Genomic DNA, 26,903 nt, shown 5'->3' with positions numbered 1-26,903 from the left:
TACAGATCCATATAAGGGCTTGTTTTTTGTGGGACCAATTGTACTTTGTAATAACATCTTTTTTGCGAATTTGGGTTTTTAATTTTTTATACCATTCACCTTGTGGTCTGACTAACATGGTATTTTGATACTTTAGGTCGCCCAATTACAGCAACACCAAATTTGTTTAGTTTCCATTATGTTTTACTTTTACTTAAATTTCTAAACTTTTTTGAATATTTTTTTTACTTGCCATGTTCTGACCCCTATAAGTTTAAAATTTTTCCGTATACTGGGCTGTATGAAGGCAAATTTTTTGCACCATAGATTGTGGTTTGTATCGGTACAATTTTGGTATTGATTGGAATTTTTGATCGCTTTTTATGGAATTTTTTCTGGATATGATGTTATAAAAAAAACAATTCTGTGGTTTGGTAATTTTTGTTATGTTAATGCCAGTGACTGTATGGGATATATAATGTAATATTTTAATAGTCCGGACAATTACGCACGCACCAATACAAAATATATTTATTTTTATTATGTTTACATGTTGTTTGCATGAAAAATGGGATAAGGGAGGGGGATGTGAATTTTTAATATGGAATGGGTTAAAGTGTGCAGGGGGGACGATCTATATATAGATCACAAAATGGAAAATCAGTTAAAAAAATCACAGAAATTCTTCAAAAATATGTTTAAAATAATAACTGTTTTAAACAATAGGTTATTGTTTGATTATACATTCCCTTGAAGTGGGACAAGGAACACTTGATCAGAATTTAGAACTTTAAGTATATCCTCAGGTATGCTGGAAAAATCTGTAGCAATGCAGCAAATGGCAGATTTATCTGACATTCATAAAAAATCTGTAGCAAAATCTGTATTTAGTACAATATATTTTAGATTTTTTTCATTTAATTTATGGATGAACAATGCACCACTGACATTGGTGGTTGCCCTTTAAATAGCTCACTCCTTAGCAGAATCTCTATCTTTCCACATAGTACAATAACTAATGTTGTCTGTCACTGTCAACTTTTTTTTATTGTGCTTTTCGACAGGTCTGTAGAGAATTAATGAATATTCCATTTCCCGGTGTCATGTAAATAATTATGCTTCCTATAGAAGATAGAACATGATTAATAAATACAATGACTAGATGCTTCATAGTTGCTACACTTTTTTCTTTTACTGTTACAAATTACTTTATTGCTATAGGGAGAATGACATCAAGAATTATTATAGAACCTAAATTATTATTACAAGGGGTCATCGAATACAGAGCTAAGCTTGAAACAAACAGCTCTGGATGACGACTCTGAACTCACAGTGGCCTTTGTCAAATTATGAAAATGCAGGAAAATGAAATTGCTGTCACACAAATGGCAGCCAAAGACACCTTCTAATTATGTCTCTGCAAAGTAAATTAGTTTCTGTAGTTGTTGGATGCAAAACAGAATAATTTATTTCTGTTTTGTCTCTTGCAAGCTCAAGACTTTGTCCTATGTTCAGCCAGAGTCCTACTAGTTTATATCTTTCACTATTGATTCACTATTAACACTGTAAAAGATTTTCATCAATGATTCAAAAGTGAAGAGCAAAGAAAATACTAAAATACTATCTAGACTTCATCAAGTATATTATAAAAATGAGCGATGTCCCGATACCATTTTTTTAAGACCGAGTACGAGTACGGATACTTTAATTCTAGTACCCGTGGATACCAAGTACTTTTATTTTAAAGGGGAATTTGACCCCAGGGTGACCCGGTCTCTGGTGCTGCTTACCGTGCTGATATGTGGGTTCTTGTTGTGTACAATGGAAGTGGCTGCTGTAGCATGAGCCAAGATCTCTCTCTTCTCCATTGGACAGAACAGGGAGTTTGCTTTGGCGACGAGACTGATGTCTCCAGATCGATTGCGCTGATGTTCACATGGTGAGCAGCGGTAGAAACCGGGTCACCTGCACTATCTACATATAAATTCAAGTTAGTGCAGGTGACTCTGCTGTAAGATTGCCTTTAATAGTAGGTAGCATCCCCTTGTAGGTAGTATAGATAGTTGCAGACATCAGTAGCAGCCCCCCTGTAGACTGCAGCCCCACCTCTGTAGACCACAGCCCCCCTTGAAGACAGCGCCCCCTCTTGTAGACAGCACCCCCTCTAGTCCCCCTTGTAGACAGTGCCCCCCGTGTCCCCCTTGTAGACAACAGGCCCCCCCTTGTAGACAGTGCTCCCTCTTGTCCCCCTTACAGACAGCAGGCCCCCCTTGTAGACAGTGGGTCCCCTCCTTGTAGACAGGGACCCACCCTAGTAGACAGCGCTCCCCTGCCCCCCTTGTAGACAGCAGGCCCCCCCACTTGTCCCCCTTGTAGGAAGCAGGTTCCCCCCTTGTAGGGAGCAGGATCCCCCCTTATAGACAGCAGGCCCCTCTTATAGAGAGCAGCCCCCCTTATAGACAGCAGGCCCCCCTTATAGACAGCAGCCATCCCCTCCCCCTCCTCTTGTAGACAGTGTTCACCTGCAGCTGTCCTCGGGTGTTGCCGCTCCGCTGTCCCATTCTCCTGATCGCATCATGGCGTCCTATGGAGGAGCATGTGACATACACATCACTCTGCTTCCTCCGTAGCGTTACGCTGGGCGCAGGGGAGGAGATGGAGTGACATGTGTGTCACATCCTCCTCCATTGGACACCATTATGCGATCGGGAGAACAGAACAGCGGAGCGGGGCCGCACAGCAGCAGGTATCGGACATGGTGTCGGGGACATTAAACGAGTCCCAAGCATTGGGGATATAGGCAGGTGGGGGCAAGCTTATGCTAGGGATGGGTGATCACAGCAGGCTGCATCAGACATAGCAGAGCAGAACAGGTGATTAGCAGAGCTGAGTAGTTCAGGTGCAGTTAGATGGAGCAAGCTTGCTGGCAGACAGATAAGTAGTCAACAGTCTGGGTCATACACTGGAGAGGCAAAACCGGAGCAGAGAGATCAGGCAGAGATAAAGTCAGGACAAAAGGAGTAGGTCATGAAACTGGTTTACTGGAACATCAAACAGACACCTTCATCTCTTCATAAATACAATATAGAAAGGGAAGGGTAGCCTCTTATAGGTCATACCTGTCAGGGATTGGAGGGTGATCCAATAGAAAGCACACACTGGTCCTATAAGTCTCAGCCAGTGTTTGCGCATGGCCCCTAGAGAGCAGAGGGGAAACTGCAGCAGAGAAGGAGACCAGCAGGCACAGTAGAGACATGGCAAAGAGAATGTCACCTGTTGCAGACAAGAGCCAGTATGCTGGTCATTGTCAACCAGTGGCATGACATTTGTAGTGGTTTTTTACTGTTGCCAGTTGAAGGAGGTCCCTTTATTAACACATTGAGGGATTTTTAAATTATTTTCCCCAATATCAAATGATTGCATTGATGGGAAGAAGTCTATGCAAAGAAACTCTCTGGTGCCACCTTTTGGAGGTCGCTTCATTTTAAGTCAATGGTTGGTTCGCATAAGAAGCTTTTAAACATGACTGGGGAATTAAAAAAACAAGCTAAAAACTCTCTCAAAACAGAAAGTTACCCATATGTAGGCAAAATTTTCAGTTTTTTTTTCTGCAATCTGTTAGCACAAACCAGGTTTCTTGCTCATTCTGACCATTCTTCTAGTTACCTAAATCCTTTTCCTTTCAATAAAGACAGAACAAAAACACAATAATCCCTAAAACAACTAGAAACTGACATTATTAATGAATATAAATTTACTGAAAATATATAGATAAAAATCAGAAATTACTTTTGTGGTCCAACAGAATAATTTTTAAAAGCAATAAAATTAAACTGACCTCGACAAAAATAATGGTACACATAGAAAATATAGGAAATAATTTGACAATTGGGACATTACGAACATTAGTTTAAGATGTCACCAAACTTGTAGTCAGTCTGCCTATTTAATTGGTGAAAAGTAGCCACTGTGCTGTATTATGGTGTGTACCACAATAAACATGGACCACAGAAAGCCAAACAGAAAGTTGTCTCTGGGGGTTAGAAAGAAAATTATAGAATGCATGTTAAAGGTAAAGCCTATAGGGCCATTCTCAAGCAAATTAATGTTCCTGTAACTACAGCTGCACTTATTTTCAGAAGTATAAGATCCACAAAACTATAACCAACCTCCCTGGACGTGGCTGCAAGAGGAAAATATTTAACAAATCAAAGAGATGAATAATACGAATGGTGACCAAAGAGACCGGAACAACTTTGAAAGGCATCAAAGATGAACTCTAAGGTCAAGGTACATCAGTGTCAGATTGCACCATCCATTGCTGTTTGATCCAAAGTGGACTTAATGGGAGATGAAGGAGGAGGATACCACTGTTAAAAACAATTTTAAAAAGCAATATTGGAATTTGACTAAATGCATATTGACAAGCCACAAAGCTTCTGGGAGAATGTCCTTTGGACAGATGTGCACAAAACTGCAAAGTCTCAACTAATGCCCCTGCACCTGTGTTCAGCTCCCTGCCATTGGTTTTTCTTCATCAAGTGGTGTGTGCCATCTTCATTGTTTTCTATTGGTTATTGCTATATACAAATATCTATATGATTGAGCACCACCACTAGAAGATACAAGTGCACCTGTGTCCACAGCAGTGCAGATTTTTCCAGGATTAGAGCTGTATTAAGGGAGAGTAGTGCCAGAAGATTCCTATGTTTTACAAAACTGGGGCTTATTGGCAAGTCACATCAGCTCTATGTTCGCAGATGCAAGAATGAACCATACAAAAAAAAAGAACACTATACCTACTGTGAAGCATGGAGGAGGTTCAGTTATGTTTTGGGACTGATTTGCTGCATCTGGCACAAGGTTACAGGAAATCTCAAGACTATAAAGGCATTCTGGAGTGAAATATGCTGCCCAGTGTCAGGAAGCTTTGTTCCAGTCTCAGGTCATTGGTCCGCGAACAGGATAAATACTAAATCACACCGCTAAATACACCCAAGAATGGCTAACAGCAAAACATTGGACTATTCTAAAGTGGCCTTCTATGAGCTCTCATCTGAATCCTATTGAATATCTGTGGAAAGAGCTAAAACCTGAAGAGCCAAGATACTTGTAGAAAGGTGTAGAAGTCTCATTGAGAGTTACAGAAATCACTTGATCACAGTGGCCGCTTCAAAAAGTTTTGCAACAAAATATTAAGTTCAGGGACCATCATTTTCAGGCCAGTTTCATTATTTTGTTAAAATGATTCTGTTTAACCACAATTCAAAAGTAATATCTGATCAGTTAATGTACATGAATTTTGTATTCATTATTAATTTTGTCAGTTTTAAGTTATTTAACAGAGCACTGTGTTTTTTTGGTCTTCAACAGAAAGGCACCAATAACTAATATATATATATATATATATATATATATATATATATATATATATATATATATATCTGCTAAAAAAATCAAATAAAAGGAACACTTAAACAGCACAATTCAACTCCAAGTCAATCACACTTCTGTGAAATCACACTGTCCACTCAGGAAGCAACACTGATTGACAATCAATTTCACATTATGTTGTGCAAATGGAACATGCAACAGGTGGAAATTATAGGCAATTATCAAAACACCCCCCAATAAAGGTGTGGTTCTGCAGGTGGTGACCACATACCACTTCTCAGCTCCTATGCTTCCTGGCTGATGTTTTGATCACTTTTGAATGCTGGTGGTGCTTTCACTCTAGCGGTAGCATGAGACAGAGTCTAAAATCCACACAAGTGGCTCAGGTAGTGCAGCTCATCCAGTATGGCACATCAATGTGAGCTGTGACAAGATGGTTTGCTGTGTTTGTCAGCGTAGTGTCCAGAGCATGGAAACGCTCCCAGAAGACAGGCCGGTACATCAGGAGACATGGAGGAGGCTGTAGGAGGGCAACAAACCAGCAGCAGGACCGCTACCTCCACCTTTGTGCAAGGAGGAGCAGGGAGAGCACTTCCAGAGCCCTACAAAATGACCTCCAGCAGGCCACAAATGTGCATGCGTCCACTCAAACAGACTCCATGAGGGTGGTATGAGGGCCCGACATCCACAGGTGGGGGTTGTGCTTACAGCCCGACATTGTGCAGGACATTTGGCATTTCACCGCCTGTGAACATAAATATTATATATTAATATATAATGCATAAATGTAAAAAAAAAATACCAAATGCCAAAAATGCGGATTTTTGGTCACAACAAATGCCAGAAAATAAATAATAAAAAGTGATCAAAAAGTCCCATCACAACAAAAATGGTGCAGACAAAAACTATAGATCACTCAAAAATGAGCCCTCATACAGCTTTTTATACAAAAAAATAAAATACTTTAAGAGAAACAGAATCCAGCGCATTGTAATATATATTGACCTATAACTTTTTCATTTTTCCGTATAAGTGGCGGTATGAGGGCTCATTTTTTGTGCCGTGATCTGTACTTTTTATTGATATCATATTTGCTTATATAAAACTTTTAATCCATTTTTTATAACATTTTTTGGGAATAAAATGTTATAAAAAAAAAGCAGCTATTTTAGACAATTTTTTTTATGTTCACGACGTTCACTGTACGGTATCATTAACATTTTATTTTAATAGTTCAGATATTTACGCACGTGGTGATACCAAATATGTATATAAAATATTGTAATATGTAATAGGGAAAATTAGACAATTTACGTTTTTATTGGGGGAGGGGGTTTTTCAAATTTGTTTTACTTTATTTTTTTTTACTATTTTTACTTTTATTTTTACACTTTAATAGTCCCCATAGGGGACTATTAATAGCAATCATTCGATTGCTAATACTGTTTAGTGCTATTTATAGGACATAGCACTGATCAGTATTATTGGTCATCGTCTGCTCTGGTCTGCGAGAAGGCAGATCAGAGCAGAAGACAAGGGGAGGCAGCGGAGGCAGGTGAGGGGACCTCCAGCTGCCGTGCTAGATGATCGGATCCCCGCGGCAGCGCTGCGGGCGATCCGATCATCCATTTTAGTGACCGCGATGCTGCAGATGCCGTGATCTTTATTGATCATGGCATCTGAGGGGTTAATGGCGGACATCTGCGGGATTGCGCATGTCTGTCATTACCGGCGGGTCCCTGACTGCGATCATTAGCCGGGACCTGCCGCGCATGATCTGGGCATCGCTCCGATGCTCGCGGTTATGCTTAGGATGTAAATGTACATCCTGGTTCTTTAAGGGGTTAAGTGCAGTAGGGTGCCCCCTCTGGTCGGGCCCTGCACCATTTGGGACAGATAATTGTCTTTGGCTATAGTCAGAAGCATGTTTCCTTTATGAGATTCATAGGTCTCAGTCTCCCAGTATATATCAGGATAGTTGAAGTGCCCCATTATTATCACCTCATTCTGATTTGCTGCCTTGTTTATTTGCCTCATTTCCCTGGCCCCTACCATTTTTTCTGTGTCCATGCCATTTGTGTGTTTTTAACCCATTTTGTGTAATTTAATTGTCTAATAAAATATATTGATTTTATAACTGGTCGTTCTTTGAAGTGGTCTTTTAAAATAATAGGGAAGCCAAGTAGAAAAAATGATCAGCACTAACTGAATAGCATAGACTTCGTATAACATCACAGTCCAGGCTGTCAGAGCAATGCAACACAGATGTATGCACATGAACAGTGGTGCTTTTTCTCTGTAGTGGAGATGCAATTTCAACATACGTAAAAGAGTAACGGAAGGCACTCACGTTTCTGATGTTGGGCAGAGCTTGTTTATTCTGGGTGCATAAAATTTCACCAGCAGGACGCCAGGTCGGGTTAGACAAGTAACATGGTAATAGCCATTTCCTGCCTACCAAACAGCGCTTCTTCAGACCATGCCTACCTTGAAGCAGATGGCCAGGTAAATACCATCTGACCAATGACGCTCCCAGGTAAGGGCGTTGACATCTTCTATAAAAATTAAATACTTAAAAACAAAATAGACATCAGTACTTGTATTCATTGTGGCAATGTTCTAACATAATACATTTCTTAATTTTCAAGCATATGTATGCAGAAGCCATTGATCCTCAAGAAAAAACGCCCAGGTCTAGTCGGTTGTTCAGACCTAAACCCCCCTGTGCGTTTGTTCTGAGGATCCATTTGGCTTCATATTGTAAAAGAGCCTTGTGTTTATCAACAATTTCTGAATGAGTAACTCGTTCTATTCCAAAGAAAGTTAAGTCTACTTAATGTGATACATTTATATGTGATATGAGCCTCGGAGAGCCTTTTCCGGTTTTCACCGATGTTACATGCTCTCTAAATCGAGTGTGCTTAGCCCTAATGGAGCCCTAATTGGGAGATGTTAGATATTATCGTAAATTAATCTCTAATCTAATGCCTAGGTTAACTGAAAAATGATGTTCTCTCCTAAGACACTACGTAGAAATTAATGTCTTGACTAAAAAAAAAACTGCTGAAAAACGTATACCTTTACACCCTAAAGAGGCAAATTAGTATTTTTTGCCATAGGTACACAAAACGTTGGGGGCCCCACCCGGGAGACCTATTATCTCCAGAGTGGGGTCTTTAACGGAACCTTTATCCAAGTTTTATCTCCTGGTGGAGATACCTGCATTGGTTAAAGACACCAACGAGTTTCTCCTTACTATGGAGTGACTGAGTTGGCCTGAGAATTGTATCCTAGCCTCAATTGATATTGAAAGTCTCTATACTAGTATTCCACAGGTGCAGGCTGTAGAATCCATAAGAGAACTATTGCAGTTCAGCGGGGCTCCACAGTAGACTTAACTTTCTTCGGAATCGAACGAGTCAAATGGATCCTCAGAACAAACACACAGGAGGTTTAGGTTTAAACGACTGGCTAGACCTGGGCATTTTTTTCTTGAGGATCCGTGGCTTCTGCATACATTTGCTTGAAAATTAAGAAATGTATTGTGTCAGAACATTGCCGCAATGAATACATTACAAGTACTCATGTCTATTTTATTTTTAAGTATTCAATTTTTATAGAAGATTTCAATGCCCTTTCTTGGGAGTGTCATAGGTCAGATGGCATTTACCTGGCCATCCGCTTCAAGGTAGGCGGGGTCTGAAGAAGCGCTGTTTGGTAGGCGTGAAATGGCTATTGCCATGTTACTTGTCGAACCTGACCTGGCGTCCTGCTGGGGAAATTTTATGCACCCCGAATAAAGAAGTTCTGCACAACATCAAAACTGTGAGTGTCTTCTATTAGTCTTTTACGTATGTTAAAATAATAGGTTATATCAATCCTGAAAGAGAAAAAACACCAAATTTGAAATAACCCAACAATACAATCTGTGATCGGGGGAGGGACGTGGGGCTATGGGGCGGGAGAGGGGCATGGGGCATGGCAGACTTATAATGGTGCATTAGGAGATGGAGCAGGAAGCATCTGTAGCCAGCACTAGAATCAATGTAGAAACATATTACGCTGGGTTTCTCACTGACGACAAGTTCTATGGAGATGAAGCAGAATGAACATGAATGAATGAGGAAATGGCCATTAAAATTAGATTATGTAGGCCAAGTTCTCCCCCTACTCCTGTACACAGCAGTAGTTAACTGTCTGTGTTTAGTCTTGTTATGTCTGTTAGGCAGCGATCCTACATGCAAATTATAGCACCTAAAAAACATATTTCCATTCACTGACCAATAGCCATGCATTAGAGTTGAAGACTGTGTGTTTGGCTGAAGCTGTAACACAGTAATGGTCCTCAAAGGATTAACAGAAAACAGTCTCATTTGGAGATTTAATAAATAAGAAAAGATGGCAAGTGACATATGAATTGATCTGAGGTTATTATCAAGAATTACTTAATTCAATCTGACAAAGTGATAAGACTCAGAGTACTTCTCTGTCTCACCTAATCTGTCACCTTTGAATAATGAACGATGTGGCGTCAATATTTGTCACATCTCAGGCAAGGAAAGTTCTCAGTGATTAACCAAGAGGGATACCATGTCAGCACCCTCGACCACCATGTATCAAGTGTCTTTTTAAAGGGCTTGTTAATTAACAAACAATTAAAATGAGCAATGCAACACACCACTAATTACCTAGCATGAGATGGCAGCAAAAAGACGATGGTTTTTTTCTTGCCACATCCGCAGATTGTTGTTGGCATATTTTAACCAAAAATAGTTTTTACTTTAAAATGATAACAATTCAAGGACAACAAGCCTTATTTACCATAAGAACTATGAATCTGTCTAACAGTTTACATGAGGAACTGGTCACAGCAAAAACAATTGAGGCCTTCAAAGCAGGCTGATATACATTCTTAGAACACAACAACATTAATGCGTATGTAGAAATACAGAATCACATCTCTTCACCTTCATCCATTCATACCTCTTCCCTTCACCTCTTTTGTTGAACTTTATAAGCATGTGTCTTTTTTAACTGTACTACGTAACTACTGTGACAGTGTGGCAAGCAAAGGGAATATTTCCCTACCTGATCCTGGAGAAACCTCCACCTGGGGCCTAATCAATGAGGCAGCATAGAGGGGAAGTCTGTTTAAAAAGCAGAAAACCAAAATAGTCTGAGCTCTCCTTTAGACAAAAGTGTCTGTTAGAGGGGGAGACATTGTGTCCATTGCCAGGTGGGCACAACAAAGGCTGCAAAGGATACAAGCGTGGACTCCCAGAGTGAGAGCAGTGGCTCTGGTAACATACAGCAGGGGGCTGTATGAATGGGACTTGATGTTCAAATGTGAACTGTATCTTATAAGGCTGCAGGACTTATTGTGTTTAAACTGACAGGGAAAAGCCCCCCCAGTTAATAGTCAGGGCATGCTGCATGTGTAGTCAAGTGGCTAGATGGCCTAGGTGTTATTTTTATGTTTTGTTTATTTTTGTTTATCCTGCAACCTGTTTAATAAACCTGGTGAGGAGCCAGAATTGCAGAAAGGACTTGCTCTTTGCCAGATTTAAATGGTTAGATTTAAATGTCTTTTAGTCTTTATTTATTCACTTGTTAAAAGAAATACTTTGTTATCCGTGATTGAGACCAACAGTTAGTAAAATTCAAAATAATCAAGTTTTCAGCCTGAGCTTTTATTTCATAATATATCCTATGTTGGGGGCACTTTTATGAAAAGTTATAGGGCAGCACTGTGCACAGTAGTCCTTTTTTTTTAAAGATTGGAGCTGGAATACCTCCACCAAGTGCCCATTCTCCCTGCTCCAGACCACTTATAATTGTTATTGAAAGAGCTTTATTGATTGTTCAGTCATTACAAGTCATACAATAAATTAAAATAACATAAAGCATGACAGTACAATACACAGCACTGGTTCCCTAAGCTATACATCGCACAGCATGCTACACTAACACTCCGCTTAATCCTGAAAGAGAAAAACACCAAATTTGAAATAACCAAAAATACAATCTGTGATCGGGGGAGGGACATAGAGCTATGGGGTGGGAGAAGGGTATGGGGCATGGGAGACTTAGAATGGTGCATTAGGAGATGGAGCAGGAAGCATCTGTAGCCAGCACTAGAATCGGTGTAGAAACATATTATGCTAGGTTTTGCGCTGACTACAAGTGCTATGGAGAGGAAGCAGAATGAACATGAATGAAAGAGGAAATGACCATTAAAATTAGATGAAGAAACATACAAGATACATTTTAATCTAACCATTAGTGGAGAGTCTGGTCTTTTAGAGGATCACAGTAGTTGCATTTTTTTTTACACATCCCCATAGGACCACCCCCTCCATATAGACCCAATATAGTGCAACAGGACCGTAACTGGGTTATCATTGGGCTTACTGAGATGCCTGGTAAGCAGGGAGGCTGTTTAACCTCACACTGTTACATTTATATGAAAGTCTCTTCTCCCCCAATAAGCCCGCTGAACCGTTCAACAATCCAAATAGGGATCAAATACTTGGACTATTTTGAACCATGTAGTATTCAATAAGACTAGCATAGGGGTATATGATCCTTCTCATGTTCTTTACTTGCCAAGAGGTGTCATTAAGACACCATAAATGCTTATTGTAATAATTGCTCTCTTCCAGCCATTGCTTCTTACTCTACATCAATACTACGAGAAATTACATACTATTTTTATCCTTTCTTTCTAACAATAGTTACGAGTAGAAATCACAGATGAGAGTGGAAAAACGATTGAGGGTCCTGTTGATCTGGAGGTCATGATCATTGATCAGAATGACAACCGACCAATCTTCAAAGAGGGCCCATATGTTGGACATGTTCTCGAAGGGTCTCCAACAGGTGAGTCCACCACTCTGTATTGAAAAATGTCCATTTCATACCAATTTTGCACATTTTTGGTGAAATCAGATTTGTCAGTACTTGCTATAACTTACAGTGGATTCTGTATCTCTCCTATGTAAGTGCTTTCTATAAGATTATGCATATCATTTTAGCAGTATTCTCTTCAAAATGCATAAAAACACAATTGCTATCTGCTCACAACAGAACTTCACAATAAGAACAACTGCAATGTGAAGGCAACACTGGATTAAAGGCGTACTCTGGTATATAACATTTTTTTTAGAACTTGCCTTGAATGCCAGCAAACTGGAGTTACCCACTGCCTCCGCAATGATCCACTTTCTTCTTCTTGCCATCGACAAGTCAGATTGCGGCTCCGCTAATTGCTAGTCACAGCAATGTCCCATCATGGCGAGTGATTGGCTGAGCAGCAGGTTGAGAATATTGAGGCCCAGCCTTGGTCTTCTTCCTGGTGCTGGGGCCCAATACGTCAGTCACACTGCCGCTCAGCTGCAGTGTGATGTCTTGGCCAGGGGCATAGTTGGAGACTAGAGATGAGCGAATCGAACTTGATGAACCCAAATTCGTTACGAATTTCATGAAAAATTTGATTCGCAACGAATACGAATATCGTCGCGATTCTATCGCACAAATCGCTTCATTAAACTCCATTTTACAGTGTTCCAGGCTATTGTACAGCTAAGATGGCGGATCCACATGTGAGTACATGGGGCAGGGGATTATGGGAGGGCGGGAAACAGCGGCGGGAATGAAGGTAGGCAGGCTGACCCTGAACCACATGTGAGATGCAGCCTATCAGTGTTCACTGACTATATAATCGGCGGCAATGTTGCCTCTCTTCATTTCATCTATGCACTCAGATGGAGAGGACGGGACTGTGTGTGTGAATAGCTCATACCACAGCGTTACACTGCAACTGCTAGTCACATCAGCATTAGGGAAAGACAGGAGTGCAGAGTGCTGTGCTGTTACTCTGAGAAGGATCATTGATAGCTAAACCTCCTATTCATGTTATTGAGCATTGCAGCAGAGAGGGGCAGATAGCTGTCAGATCTCCAAGCTGCCTGAACTTTCTGAAGCATCTCATCTCCTCATTTTTCAGCCCAATTGAGTTTTTTTTGCTCCTCAAATCTTCTGCTGCTCAGAATTGTGTGACAGAGTGCAAATTCAGTGTTATACCACACGTTATACACCTGCCGGTGTATTAAAGAAAAAAAAAGTTTTTCCTGAGTACAAATACGCTTAACAGTGGCCTTATCAATGCAAAGGGCCTAAATACAAGCAAATAGCGTACCATATACCACCTTTTTTTCTGTCTCTGTGCTAAATACAGTGTTATACCACACGTTATACACCTGCCGGTGTATTAAAGAATTTTTTTTTTCTGTGTTAAAATACTCTTAACAGTGGCCTTATCATTGCAAAGGGCCTAAACACAAGCAAATAGCGTACCATATACTATTTAGTACCTGTATTTCTGTGTCGGTGCTAAATTCAGTGCTATTCCACACATTAGTATACACTGGCTGGTGTATACAACAAAAAAAGAGTTTTTTTTCTGCGTATAAATAAGCTTAACAGTGCGCTCATCATTGCAAAGGGCATACATACAACAAAGGAGTACTATTTAGTAACTGTTATTCTGTCTAGGGCCTATATACTTTGAAAGGACAGCCGTAAGTAATCGCCTGCTGCTGTTCTATACCCTCATAAAAGCACTAAGTATGCCAGGCAGGGAAGTGCCAGGACGTGCACAGAGAAGGGGCAGAGGCCTACATACGTCAGGCAGAGTTGGCAGCAGACTTGGGGCGAGTGGCAGCAGGAGTCGCAGCAATAGGCCTGAGCTCCTGTTAACACCCAGCGGTCGTGTCGTCCACCCATCTCTCCTTGTCAATTGGTTTGCACACTCATCCCCATCATCACAAGTGACATCTGACAACCCCAGTCAAGAGTCGGTGGGTTCCTCAGACACAACCCTCAGTTGGCATGGCCTGGGAGCAGTCCCCGTAATCCCATTGCCTTTGTCCTATGCTGTTCGCTCTCCCAAAGAAGTATCTCATGCTTTGGGTTCAGCTCCACTATTTAGTGAGGACGATGTAATAGAGGACAGTCAGCATCTAATGGGCAGCCAAGAATGTGAGGAGACATGCGTCCCTTGCTCCGCAAGGTGGCCAAGTATTGATGCGGAGAGTGACGTGGGAGGCGGTGTTTCAATTGTTCAGGGTCCTGAGGCAGACACTGTTGTAGAACACGAGGAGGACATCAGTGACGTGCACACATCTCTTGATGATGATGAAGCCGATCGCAATTGGGAGCCGGGTGCAGAAGCCGGGGCTTCATCATCATCAGGAGAAGAGATTTGCTCTTTGTCTATGAGGCAGCAAGGCGGTAGCACAGTTGGCAATCAGCGTGGTGGTGGCAGTAGTGGAAATTCAGGAGCCAAACGTGCCAGGGGGAGACCTCCGGCTTTGCGGCAAGCTACCATTCAGGGAGGTAGTGGAACATGGGTTCCTAGAGACGGCGCCAATAGCAGTGAAATAGTGCAAACTGCGGGTGGAAAATCAGCTACTCTGCGGTGTGGTTGTTCTTCATAAAGAATCCGGAGGACCTTAGCGTAGTCACATGCAAAATCCGTGGGCAGTAAGTGAAGCGTGGCCATGGTCCCAATCTCGGCACCACGGCCCTGCTTCAACACATGATTTGCCACCATAAAGCGGCCTGGGATAACCGTGGCTCCGAGGTAGTGGTCCAGCCTGCCGCATCACCCAGTGCCCATCCGCTCCCTCCGTCATCCAGCCAAGGCTCCACCACCTCAGCCGAAGGGAGCATTGTGTCAAACCCTCCTTCTTGCGCTCCTGCTTCCTTCGCTCGTAGTCAGCTATTCCGCCAACAATCGATCGGCGAAGCCATGTCCAAGAGACAACAGTATGCGCCCACTCATCCAACGGCGCAGAAGTTGAATGTGCTCCTGTCCAAGTTGCTGGTGTTGCAGTCCCTCCCTTTCCAACTGGTGGACTCTGCAGCTTTCAGGGAATTGATGGCTTGTGCCGAGCCGAGGTGGAGAGTCCCAAGCCATCATTTCTTTGCGAAGAAGGCAGTACCAGCCCTGCATAAGTTTGTACAAGAGAAGGTGGGCCAGTCCTTGAGCCTGTCGGTGTGTTCAAAAGTGCACGGCAGCGCCGACGTGTGGAGCTGTAACTACGGGCAGGAACAATACATGTCTTTTACGGCCCTCTGGGTAAATGTTGTTCCTGCACAGCCACAACAGCAACTTGGACAGGTCACACCACTTCCTCCTCCACGCTCTCGCTCCCAGGCAGTTGTTCCTTTTACAGTGTGCTCCTCCTCCTCCTCCCCCGTGTCCTCGGCCTCCACTGCACAACCAAATCTCGGTGGCCCTTCATCGTACCCCGTGTGTAGGGCACAGCGGTGTCAAGCCATCCTTCACATGGTTTGCCTTGGCGAACGGAGTCACACAGGGGAGGAACAGCTGAAGTTCATTAGGGAAGAAATCCGAGTATGGCTTACTCCACGAAACCTGGAAATGGGAACCATGGTGACCGACAATGAGAAGAACATTGTGGCCGCGCTGCGACAAGGAAGTGTGAACCATTCGCCCTGCATGGCACACGTGTTGAATCTGGTTGTCAAGAAGTTCATCAAGTTTTCACCCCATTTGCAAGACGTCCTGACAATGGCAAGGAAACTGTGCATGCACTTCAGCCACTCTTACGCTGCCAAGCACACTTTGCTTGAGCTGCAGCGTCAGAACGGTATCCCACAACATAGTCTCATTTGTGACGTTGCCACATGTTGGAATTCCACCCTCCATATGTTGGACAGACTATACGAACAAAGAAAAGCAATCACGGATTTTTTGATGATACAAGCAGATAGGAGTACTCCCCTGTGTAACTTCAATGTGAACGAGTGGCAGCTCATACGTGACACCTGCCGTTTGCTGAGGCCCTTTGAGGAAGCCACTTTTTTTGTTAGTCGCTCGAATTACGTCATGAACGACGTACTTCCACTCCTACATTTACTCCAAAAAATGATTGAAAACATGGCTGGTCATGGCAATGGAGATGTTGCGCCTACATCAGAAGTCTACATGAGTCCTATGGGGGATGAACTGGAGGAGGAGGATGAGGGACAGAGCGGAGCACAGTTTATGGTGGATGAGATGGCCGGTGTTTCTGGTCATAGGACAGGAGAGGAGGAGCAAGAGCAGCCAGAGGAGCTGGAGGGTTATTGCGAGGGAGGCGAGACAGAGGACCCAGACACACCGTGGCAGTATGCAGTGGAGATGGAGGCAGATAGTCCCAGCGAGTCACTGTCACAAATGGCACGATGCATGCTGAGTTGTTTGCATAGTGACCCCCGAATTGTCAAAATTCGTCAGCGTGATGACTTCTGGATCTCCACCTTATTAGACCCTCGCTACCGGCCTAGAATGGGGGCCTTTTTTACACCCACTGAGAGGGAGGACAAACTGACCTACTTCAGGGAGCTTCTACGTAGTCGGTTGGCCGATGCCTATCGGCCACATGGTCCATCTACTCGCAGGTCTGACTCAGGGGGCCCTCTGTGTTCACCTTCCACTGCCACGGCTGCTGGGGAGGGGTGGCAGGAGCAGTACCGGCTCAACCAGCAGCGGCCTGAGTCTACAGTCGCTGATGAGTAGCTTCCTTCAGCAGCATAGTGAAGCTACTCATCAGCAGCAGGTGGACATGAAGCAGGACCTGAACCAGCAGGTGTTGTCTTACCTCGACATGACCCTGCCAACAACCGTTGAAGATCCGCTGGACTTCTGGTCAGCCAAACTCAATTTATGGCCGCAACTAGCGGAGTTTTCCCTGCCTGGCCAGTAGTGTGCCATCATAGCGGGTGTTTAGTGCGGCCGGGGCCATAGTCACCCCAAGGCAAACTCGTCTGTCCACTAAAAATGTGGAGAGACTGACGTTTGTCAAGATGAATCAGGGATAGATCAGCCAGGATTTCCAGCCACCAATGACAGATGGGTCTGAGTAGATTGACCATGCTCCTACAACAAAATGTTCTCTATTGTGGCTGGTTATGAAACCCTCTGGGGCAGACCTGGGCATTGTACAGCCCACTTGCCACATACGGCCCTTTGATTGGCTCTGACCGCCCCACGCTGATGGGGGACAACTATGCTGGCTAATCTGGGGGACATCTATGTTGCCTAATCTGGGGGACATCTATGCTGCCTAATCTGGGTGACAACTATGCTCCTAATCTGGGGGATATCTATGCTGCCTAATCTGGGGGACAAGTATGCTCCTAATCTGGGGGACATCTATGCTGCCTAATCTGGGTGACATCTATGCTGCCTAATCTGGGGGACAAGTATGCTCCTAATCTGGGTGACATCTAAAATGCCTAATCTGGCTGACATCTATGCTGCCTAATCTGGGGGACAAGTATGCTCCTAATCCGGGGGACATCTATGCTGCCTAATCTGGGTGACATCTATGCTGCATAATCTGGGGTACAAGTGTGCTCATAATCTGGGTGACATCTATGCTGACTAATCTGGGGGACAACTATGCTCCTAATCTGGGTGACATCTATGCTGCCTAATCTGGGGGACAACTATGCTCCTAATCTAGGTGACATCTATGCTGCCTAATCTGGGGGACAACCATGGTCCTAATCTGGGGGACATCTATGCTGCCTAATCTGGGGGACACCTATGCTCCTAATATGGGGAAAACTGAAGCTTCTGGCCTTGGGCCTATAATTTTTTGAAGTTTAGCAGTAGCTAAATACATGCTTAATGCAAATGTCAACATTGATCTTTAAATGTAAGGGGTTATGAAACCCTCTTGGGTACTGCAAATGACTGCTTCAGACTCATTCTGTGTCTTTCACAAACGACTTGCCTGCCTGGTGCCTCAGGCCTTGGGCCTATAATTTTTTGAAGTTTAGCAGTAGCTAAATACATGCTTAATGCAAATGTAAACATTGATCTTTAAATGTAAGGGGTTATGAAAACTTCTTGGGTACTGCAAATGCATGCTCCAGACTCATTCTGTGTCTTTCAGGAACTACTTGCCTCCCTGGTGCCTCTGATCTTGGGCCTTACATTTTTGGATGTTTAGCAGTAGCTAAATACCTACTTAATGCACATTTCAACAATGATCGCTAAATTCTCGGCACTCTGCCAGGGCCTTCTCCTACCCCGCCTGGGACGATCCGAGGACCTCACTAACCAACTCACTAACTAATCCAATCGCTTATAGCGACGGGCGGTGTGTACAAAGGGCAGGGACCTAATAAACGCCAGCTTATGACCCTCACTTACTGGTAATTCCTCGTTTTAAGATTAAATAATTGAAATCACAGATCCCTATCACGAACTGGTTTCAGCGTGCAACACGCACCTGTCCTTGAAAGATAGAGACACGCTAATCCGTTCAGTGGAGCGCTAGTGCGGCCCAGGACATCTGATGCCATAACACACCTGTTATTGCTCGATCTCGCAATTGATCGGGCAAGGTAAGGGGTTATTAAAGCCTCTTGGGTACTGCTGAGGCCTACTCCTGACTGCTCTTGGTGCAATGTATGGGGTAATTAAACACTCTTGGGTAGTGTTATTGTTAAATTTACTGGTAATTTCATCAGTAATATATTAGAATTTTGCAGAATGCTAACCGTTACACAACGGAACGCTTGTTGCGTGTGATTTTTTAATAAAAAAAATAAATAAATAGATGGAGAGGGATTAATCATTTTTGGCGATTAGAATCCTTTTGCCATCTGATTTTTTGGAGACAGATGCACTTACACACATGTAATAATTTTTTTAACCAAATTTCAAACATTGTGTGGTTTATTACTTTTGAGAAGAATGTCTTTGGGTGGTCCACCATCCTGCATTATAGAGTCTTCTGAACTGCTGTATATGCGCTTGTTTTTTTTTTAAAAGGTATTTTGTCTGACAATTTCGATAACATTTTGCGTTTTTTGGGGTGGATTGTGAAGCCCGGGTGACGGGTGTGTAGTGTGTACTCGTGCATCAGTCAACTCCAGTCTGTGTCTGTTAGGCAATGTATGGGTTACTGATGCAGCAGAGGTGGGGCCTTGGTCTTGGAATTTCAATTATTTAAAAAATTTGAACATATTGTGTGGTTTATTATATTATAGAAGAATGTCATTGGGTGGTCCACCGTCCGGCATTATAGAGCCTTCTGAACTGCTGTATATGCGTTTGTTTTAACAAAAAGGTATTTTGTCAGACAATTTCGAAAAAAATTTGCGTTTTTTGGGGGTGGATTGTGAAGCCCGGGTGACGGGTTTGTAGTGTGTACTCGTGCATCAGTCAACTCCAGTCTGTGTCCGTTAGGCAATATATGGGTTACTGATGCAGTAGAGGTAGGGCCTTTGTCTTGGAATTTCAATTATTTAAAAAAATTGAACATATTGTGTGGTTTATTATATTATAGAAGAATGTCTTTGGGTGGTCCACAGTCCTGCATTATAGAGTCTTCTGAAATGCTGTATATGCGCTTGTTTTTAAAAAAAAAAAAAAGGTATTTTGTCCGACAATTTCGATAAAATTTAGCAGTTTTTTGGGGTGGATTGTGAAGCCCGGGTGATGGGTGTGTAATGTGTACTCGTGCATCAGTCAACTCCAGTCTGTGTCCGTTAGGCAATATATGGGTTACTGATGCAGCAGAGGTGGGGCCTTGGTCTTAGAATTTCAATTATTAAAAAAAATTGAACATATTGTGTGGTTTATTATATAATAGAAGAATGTCTTTGGGTGGTCCACCGTCCTGCATTATAGAGTCTTCTGAACTGCTGTATATGCGCTTGTTTTTACAAAAAGATATTTTGTCAAACAATTTCAAAAAAATTTGCGTTTTTTTGGGGTGGATTGTGAAGCCTGGGTGGGTACTCGTGCATCAGCCAACTCCAGGCTGTGTCTTTCAGGCAATCTATGGGTTACTGATGCAGCTGAGGTGGGGCCTGGGTCTAGGAATTTCAAATTTTTTTTTTTAATTCAACAATTGTGTGGTTCATTATTTTTGAGAAGAAAGTCTTTCGGTGGTCCACCGTCCTGCCTTATAGAGTCTTCTGAAATGTTGGATATGCGCTTGTGCTTACACAAAGTTGTAAATAAAATAAAAAAATGTATACAATTTTGTTGAATTTGGGGTGGATTGTGAAGCCCTGTGTGTACTGGTGCATCAGCCAACTCCAGGCTGTGTCCTTCAGGCAATAAATGGGCTCCTGATGCCGCAGAGGTGGGGCCTGGGTCTGGGAATTAAAAATTTTTGGATTGCGGGTGCTGCAAAAAAAGATGGACACACCCTAATCCGTTCAGTGGAGCGCGCCTGCGGCCCCGGACATCTGAGGGCAGGTGTGTTAACCTGTTATTGCTCGATCTCAGGAGAAGGGGGGTTCATCATCGGGAGAAGAGAGTTGCAGGTTGCCCTTGAGTCAGCAAGGCGGTAGCACGGTTGGCAGTCAGCGTGGTGTGGCAGTAGTGGAAATTCTGGAGCCAAACGTGCCCGGGGGAGTGCCCCTGCTTTGCAGCAGCTTACCTTTCCGGGAGTTAGCGGGTTACCAGCACCGGTCGATGAAAGATAGAGACACGCTAATCCTTTCAGTGGAGCGCGCCTTCGGCCCAGGAATTCAGAGGGCATAACACACCTGGTATTGCTCGATCTCGCAATTCATCGTGCAAAGGTAGGGGGTTATTAAAGCCTCTTGGGTACTGCTGAGGCCTACTCTTGACTGCTCCTGGAGCAATGTATGGGGTAATTAAACACTCGTGGGTAGTGTTTTTTTTTTAATTTACTGATAATTTTATCAGTAATAAAATTGAATTTTCCAGAATGCTAATCGTTACACAACGGAACGCTTGTTGCGTGTGATTTTTTAGTGAAAAATAAAATAAAAATATGGACAGCAATATAGAGTCTTGTGAACTGTTGGATATGCGCTTGTTCTTACACAAAGGTATTTCTTAAAAAAATTTCTAAAATGTTGTTGTTTTTTGGAGGGGATTGTGAAGCCCGGGTGTGTACTGGTGCATCAGCCAACTCAAGGCTGTGTCCTTCAGGCAATATATGGGTTCCTGATGCCGCAGAGGTGGGGCCTGGGTCTGGAAATTTCAAATTTTTAGATAGCGGGTGCTACCCATGAGAAATATTTGACAAAAATTTAATATATTGTGTTGTTTTTTGGGGTGGGATTGTGAAGCCCTGGTGTGTACTCTTGCATCAGCCAACTCCAGGCTGTGTCATGCAGGCAATATATGGGTTACTGATGCCGCAGGGGTGGGGACTGGTTCTGGAAATTTCTAATTTTTGGATAGCGGGTGCTACCAATGAGAAATCTTTGACAAAAATTTCTCATTGTGTTGATTTTGGAGGGGGGATTGTGAAGCACTGGTGTGTACTGGTGCATAAGCCAACTCCAGACTGTGTCCTTCAAGCAATATATGGGTTACTGATGCCGCAGAGGTGGGGCCTGGGTCTGTTAATTTCAAAATTTTGGATAGTGGGTGCTACCAATGAGAAATCTTTGTCAAAAATGTCATATATTGTGTTGGTTTTTTTTTTTGGGGGGGGGGGGGGGGGGGGGGATTGTGAAGCCCTGGTGTGTAGTGTACTAGTGCATCAGCCAACTCCACCCTGTGCCATTCAGCCACTAAATGGTCTCCTCTTGCTGCCAACATGTCCACGCTATGTCATTCAGTCACTATATGGTCTCCTGACACTGATGCCACCACCAGGCTCTGTCATTGTGCTGCTGTGCGGCAGTGATTCTAAGAGCGATGTCGGTAATCTGCATGCTATTCTGAATAACAGTATTATTTCACTACCCCAACACACTCCATATGCGTTTTAGGACACAGCAAAGTGTTCTATACCCCTATAGAGGCTGTATGTAGGCTAGAAATAGCCTTTTTTAAAATCGATTCACCGCGAATAAATTCGGATTGAAACAAACTTTTCGGGAAAATTTGGCGAATCGTCCGAATCAAATTTTTGAAAAGTTCGCTCATCTCTATTGGAGACCACAAGCCCCTGATTCTAAAAATTGCCAATATCACTGCTATACAAGGGTCAAATTATTGCACCACACCTTGACCATCGTATAGTGTCAGGGTAATACTACTAATACTACCATACTGATATTGAGTAACTGATTCAAACCACTATTCACAGACCAGTATCACCAATAACACCACTATACAAGGGACAGATAATACTCCCACACCATGACTACACTTTACCACCACATTGTGACCACATAGTGACTGTATACTACATCCATGCTGATACTGAATAAAAACCACTGTTCACAAACCAGTATTCCCTATACAGTGACAATATAGTGATGACCTCAGCTGTACAGACCGTGTAAAAGATTACAGTGCAGTTACATGTAATGACTCACATGGGAGCCTCTTCGTCTTTGTGGAGTGATTTTCTTTCCTTTTCTTCTCTGTCTTGTTCAGACCGCCATGAAGATTTCTTCCAACCATAACCCGTCACCGCAGAGTCCACCAGAAAAACATATTAGGTTCTGCACATTTCCCAAATTTCCTACCCTCAGTGCACCAAATAATGCCTCCCTTTGGTGACCTACATTGTGTCAAGGAGTAGGTCTTTTGCTAGCCCTGCATGCGGCAAATGATGACAACTTCTCAGCACGTGGCGTGCTAGGTTAGCAGAGTGCTGCCTGTGTATAGGGAATTCTTGTTTGTTGCTACCTGTACAATACTGAGTGGTGATTACCACTTATTTTACTTTCTTGGGAGGGACGGTTCTGATCGGAATCCCCTGGCAGTGATTGGGGATTCAAATTTTTTTACCCCTCCACCGCCAGTGTTCTAAGGCAGCTGCAATAGCTGCCTTATGGTAGCGCTGGCTCTGAGTTTAGTGGCAGCGGGGGGCCCTGCTATGGGGCCTGGTCGCAGTTGCAACCCTTATGACCCCTATAGCTACGCCACTGGCATCAGGATCGCAATGCCTACACCTGTTTTATTCTGCCTTCAGGGTTATCTTAGGGCTGGTTCACATCACATTTTCTCCCATACGGGAGCACATACGGCAGAGGGGCACTAAAACTTCGCTCTCCCATATGCCTTCGTATGCGCTCCCGTATGTAATTCATTTCATTGAGCCGGCCGGAGTGAAACGTTCGGTCCGGTCGGCTCAATTTTGCGCCGTATGTGCTTTTACAACTGGACCTAAAACCGTGGTTGACCACAGTTTTAGGTCCGGGGAAAAAGTGCATATAGAGCAATAATGAGCCGACAGGACCGAACATTTCACTCCGGCCGGCTCATTGAAATAAATAACATACGGGAGCGCATGTGAAGGCATACGGGAGCATGAGGTTTTATCTCCCCCCTGCCGTATGCGCTCCCGTATGGGAGAAAACGTGATGTGAACCCAGCCATAAATGGATTATTATTTTAGACAGCTCATTTTCATTGAACAGTTCATACAACTATATCCCATAGTTGAGAATATGGAGGGTGAAGTCATATAGCAAGTGCTCCAAATGCTTTTTTTTTAATTAAAAGTACGTTCTGCTTGGTATAATGCAGTGTGTACACACATTTGTCTTGGGGCGACATGAAATGTTATCTCATAGAAGATAATCCTAATATAATAGCTTGAAGAGTTAAAAATAGAGTAACATGACCATTTTAATTGTAAATATTTGAAGGAACACTTCATAAAAAAAAGAAGTACTATCAACCTTTCAAAGGGAAGTAGAGCAAGCACTTTCAAGCTATTGCAGCAGCCCACTATTGCACATATTGCAGTTCTATAGAAAGATCTGTTGTAGTGATCATCAGAAAATGTGAGTCCTTGTCTGAAATGCCTTTCTGAACAATTGTGGCGTGAAGTAATACAAAACAATCTCAATGAAATGGAAACATAACAAAGGATTCATGGACTTTGTAACAAGTCTATTTAGTGTTGTTAAAGATGTTTCCCCTCATCTCTTGACTTTTACCCATGAAAGGAGTTGCATGGCTTTTATTAGGTCAGTAAAAGTGTATGGGAGAGCTGTAGTCCATGTTTTTCACAGTGATTTGTGTAAGCCTATTTAGGACTTACCCTTTGTATAGTAGGTAACTAGAAACTCAGCCCCAATTGTTACACTGCCCGTGTTTCCTACAGGTCATGAGGGGAACATGTGGGAGAATAAGTGTTATCTTATCCAAGTATTGAATTGTTATGACTAAATGATGACACAAGATCATCTGTGATCAGGCCCATGTGTGCAGCTTGCTATAGGCACTCGGACTGAATTCACCCCATTATGGCAATTTCTCATGCATTAGATTTTTTTCATGCAGATCTGGCACAAATATGCAACAGCAAATGCATGTGTTATGTATAGAATTTGTTGCAGATCCATAGTGAATCAATCAAAAATGCATAATATAATGAGTGGTTGTGAATCTGCAGGAAACATTCTGACTAGGGATGGGCAAATCGAATCTGCCAATTTGATTGCGCGAATTGCTTGATTAAACTCCATTTAGTGTGATCCAGGCTCCAGAGCATCTACAATGGTGGATATACATGTGGGGCAAGGAATCCTGAGAAGGCGGGAACAAGGCTTGGTGGGATGACCCGAAATCACATGCAGCATGCAGCCTATCAGCAGCCGGCCACCCCTGTGATGTCACAGCCCTATATAATCTGCACCATCTTGCTGCCACTCACATCAGCATTCTATTGCAGAGAGAGAGGGACAGAGAGCAGTGTGTGTTGCACAGAAAAGCTTTTTTACAGCAGTGATTCACCTCAAGCCCAAATCCAGCCTAAAAGGACTGATAGGGAAGGGAGAAAGATTGAGAGAGAAAGTGCAAGTGTGGGTGTATTACAGCAGTGATTCACTTCAAGCCCACATACAGCCTAGAAGCACTGCCAGGGAAGGGAGAGAGATTGAGAGAGAGAGTGCAATTTTGGGTGTAGTACACAGCGACTGTGTGCTGCAGCACTAGTGTGTACAACAACTGAAAAGCTAATAGTAGCCAGCCAGTTAGGGTGAGCAGGGCACTAAAAGTGTTTTGTCCTCTAATAAGTGTAACCTGTGCGAACATCTAAGTGGTGTCCCATTTTGTTCCTGTTAAAGTCTTAAGGGCCTAGATACTGTGAAAGGCCAGCCAAAAGTACACACCTGCTTCCTTCGCTAGGTGGGCAAGTAGTGATGATGAGAGTGGCGTGGTAGGTGGTGTTGGGAGTGTTCAGGCTTCTGAAGCACACACTGTGACATGCTGACACAACTTGATGATGATGAAGCCAATCACACTTGGGAGCTGGGTGCAGAATGGGCTTCATCATCATCATCAGGAAAAGAGGGGGGAAGGTTGCCTGTGAGGCAGCAATTGAGCCAGCAAGGTGGTAGCATGGTTGGGAGTCAGCATGATGGCAGCAGTGGGAAGTCGGGAGCCAAGCGTGCCTGGGATAGACCACCTACTTTACAGCAGCCTACCTGCCTCGGAGGTAGTGGAACAGGGGTCCCTTGAGTCAGCCGCAGTAGCAGTCAGTCAGTGCGGACTGTTGGTGGGAAAATCAGCTACTCTGCGGTGTGGCAATTTTTCCTCAAGTATCCAGAGGATGTTAACATGGCCTCATGCAATAAAAAAAATATCTTTAATCTTTTCAATTGTGAGGCCCTTTGGTCTGGTCGGGCTGCCGCCACCTCCAGGCTGTGTCATTCTGTCACCATATGGTCTCCTCTTGCTGCTGCAACCTCCAGACTTGAAAAACACAAAGAAGGAGCGCTTTGGTGTAATATCGCCAAATCAATGTAAGACACTAGGTAGTAATAGCGCTTACCAGAACAAGTTGTGCATAGGCCAGCACCCGTATTTTACCGATCTGTTCACTTCAATTCGAAGTTCATTTGATTGTTTAGGCCTTTCCCTACCATCCTACATATTAAAAGCCCTCGGGCTACCCTGGCCTGTAGCTGTCTATTTTATTGACTGAACTCTGTTAACCCCGATCTATGCCTGATCTATTTAAACTTTAATGGACCCCCTCAGAGATCCTTCAGACTTTGCTCCTTAGTTTAGCCCTGCACCAAATCCACAACAACTGGTTTCACATAATACACCAAGAGGCTTCATGTCAGAAATGTTCTTGTATTCAGATGTAAATCATCAACATGTTCTATAATGCTTTTTGATGGGTTCATCTTTAGCTCTTTTCTATCCTTAGAACTGTTTGTGATGAAGTCTTTACATAATTAGCAATAGCCCCATCCTTGGCAATGGCACCAATTTGCAATTGACATTCAGTCATTACACATTGTTGTTATAAAGTAGAAAAGCTGAGGTTCACTTTAATAAGATTTAATAATTGAGTAAGTATTTATAAATATTTTAATAAGTAATGCCTTATTTTATTAATGTGGCTACCAGATGTATTCATGTTAATTTTTTTTAAGGATATTTCTAGGTACAGGGGTTACAGCCTCTGGCGTGATTATTCTTCAGCAGATGATGATTATCGTTCTTAATACAAGAACATGGCAGATGTTATGTATTACATTCTGTTCATTTTCTACCATGCGTGGTATCATTCTTGGTGTACTTGAACTAAATTTTGTTG

General features: G+C 43.0%; 1 protein-coding gene across 1 annotated transcript in view; it reads left to right on the top strand.

Moving 5' to 3' along the window:
• CDH13 (cadherin 13) overlaps window positions 1–26,903 on the top strand; it is a 973,781-nt gene that overhangs the window by 533,499 nt on the left and 413,379 nt on the right. The window contains exon 6 of the mRNA XM_056525819.1: window positions 12,108–12,252. Within this exon, the coding sequence (XP_056381794.1) occupies window positions 12,108–12,252 (145 nt within the window). The remainder of the gene's footprint in view (window positions 1–12,107; window positions 12,253–26,903) is intronic.

This window comes from Hyla sarda, chromosome 6 (assembly GCF_029499605.1).
Source record: "Hyla sarda isolate aHylSar1 chromosome 6, aHylSar1.hap1, whole genome shotgun sequence".
Taxonomy (NCBI): domain Eukaryota; kingdom Metazoa; phylum Chordata; class Amphibia; order Anura; family Hylidae; genus Hyla; species Hyla sarda.
This window is presented reverse-complemented; position numbering and strand designations above follow the sequence as displayed.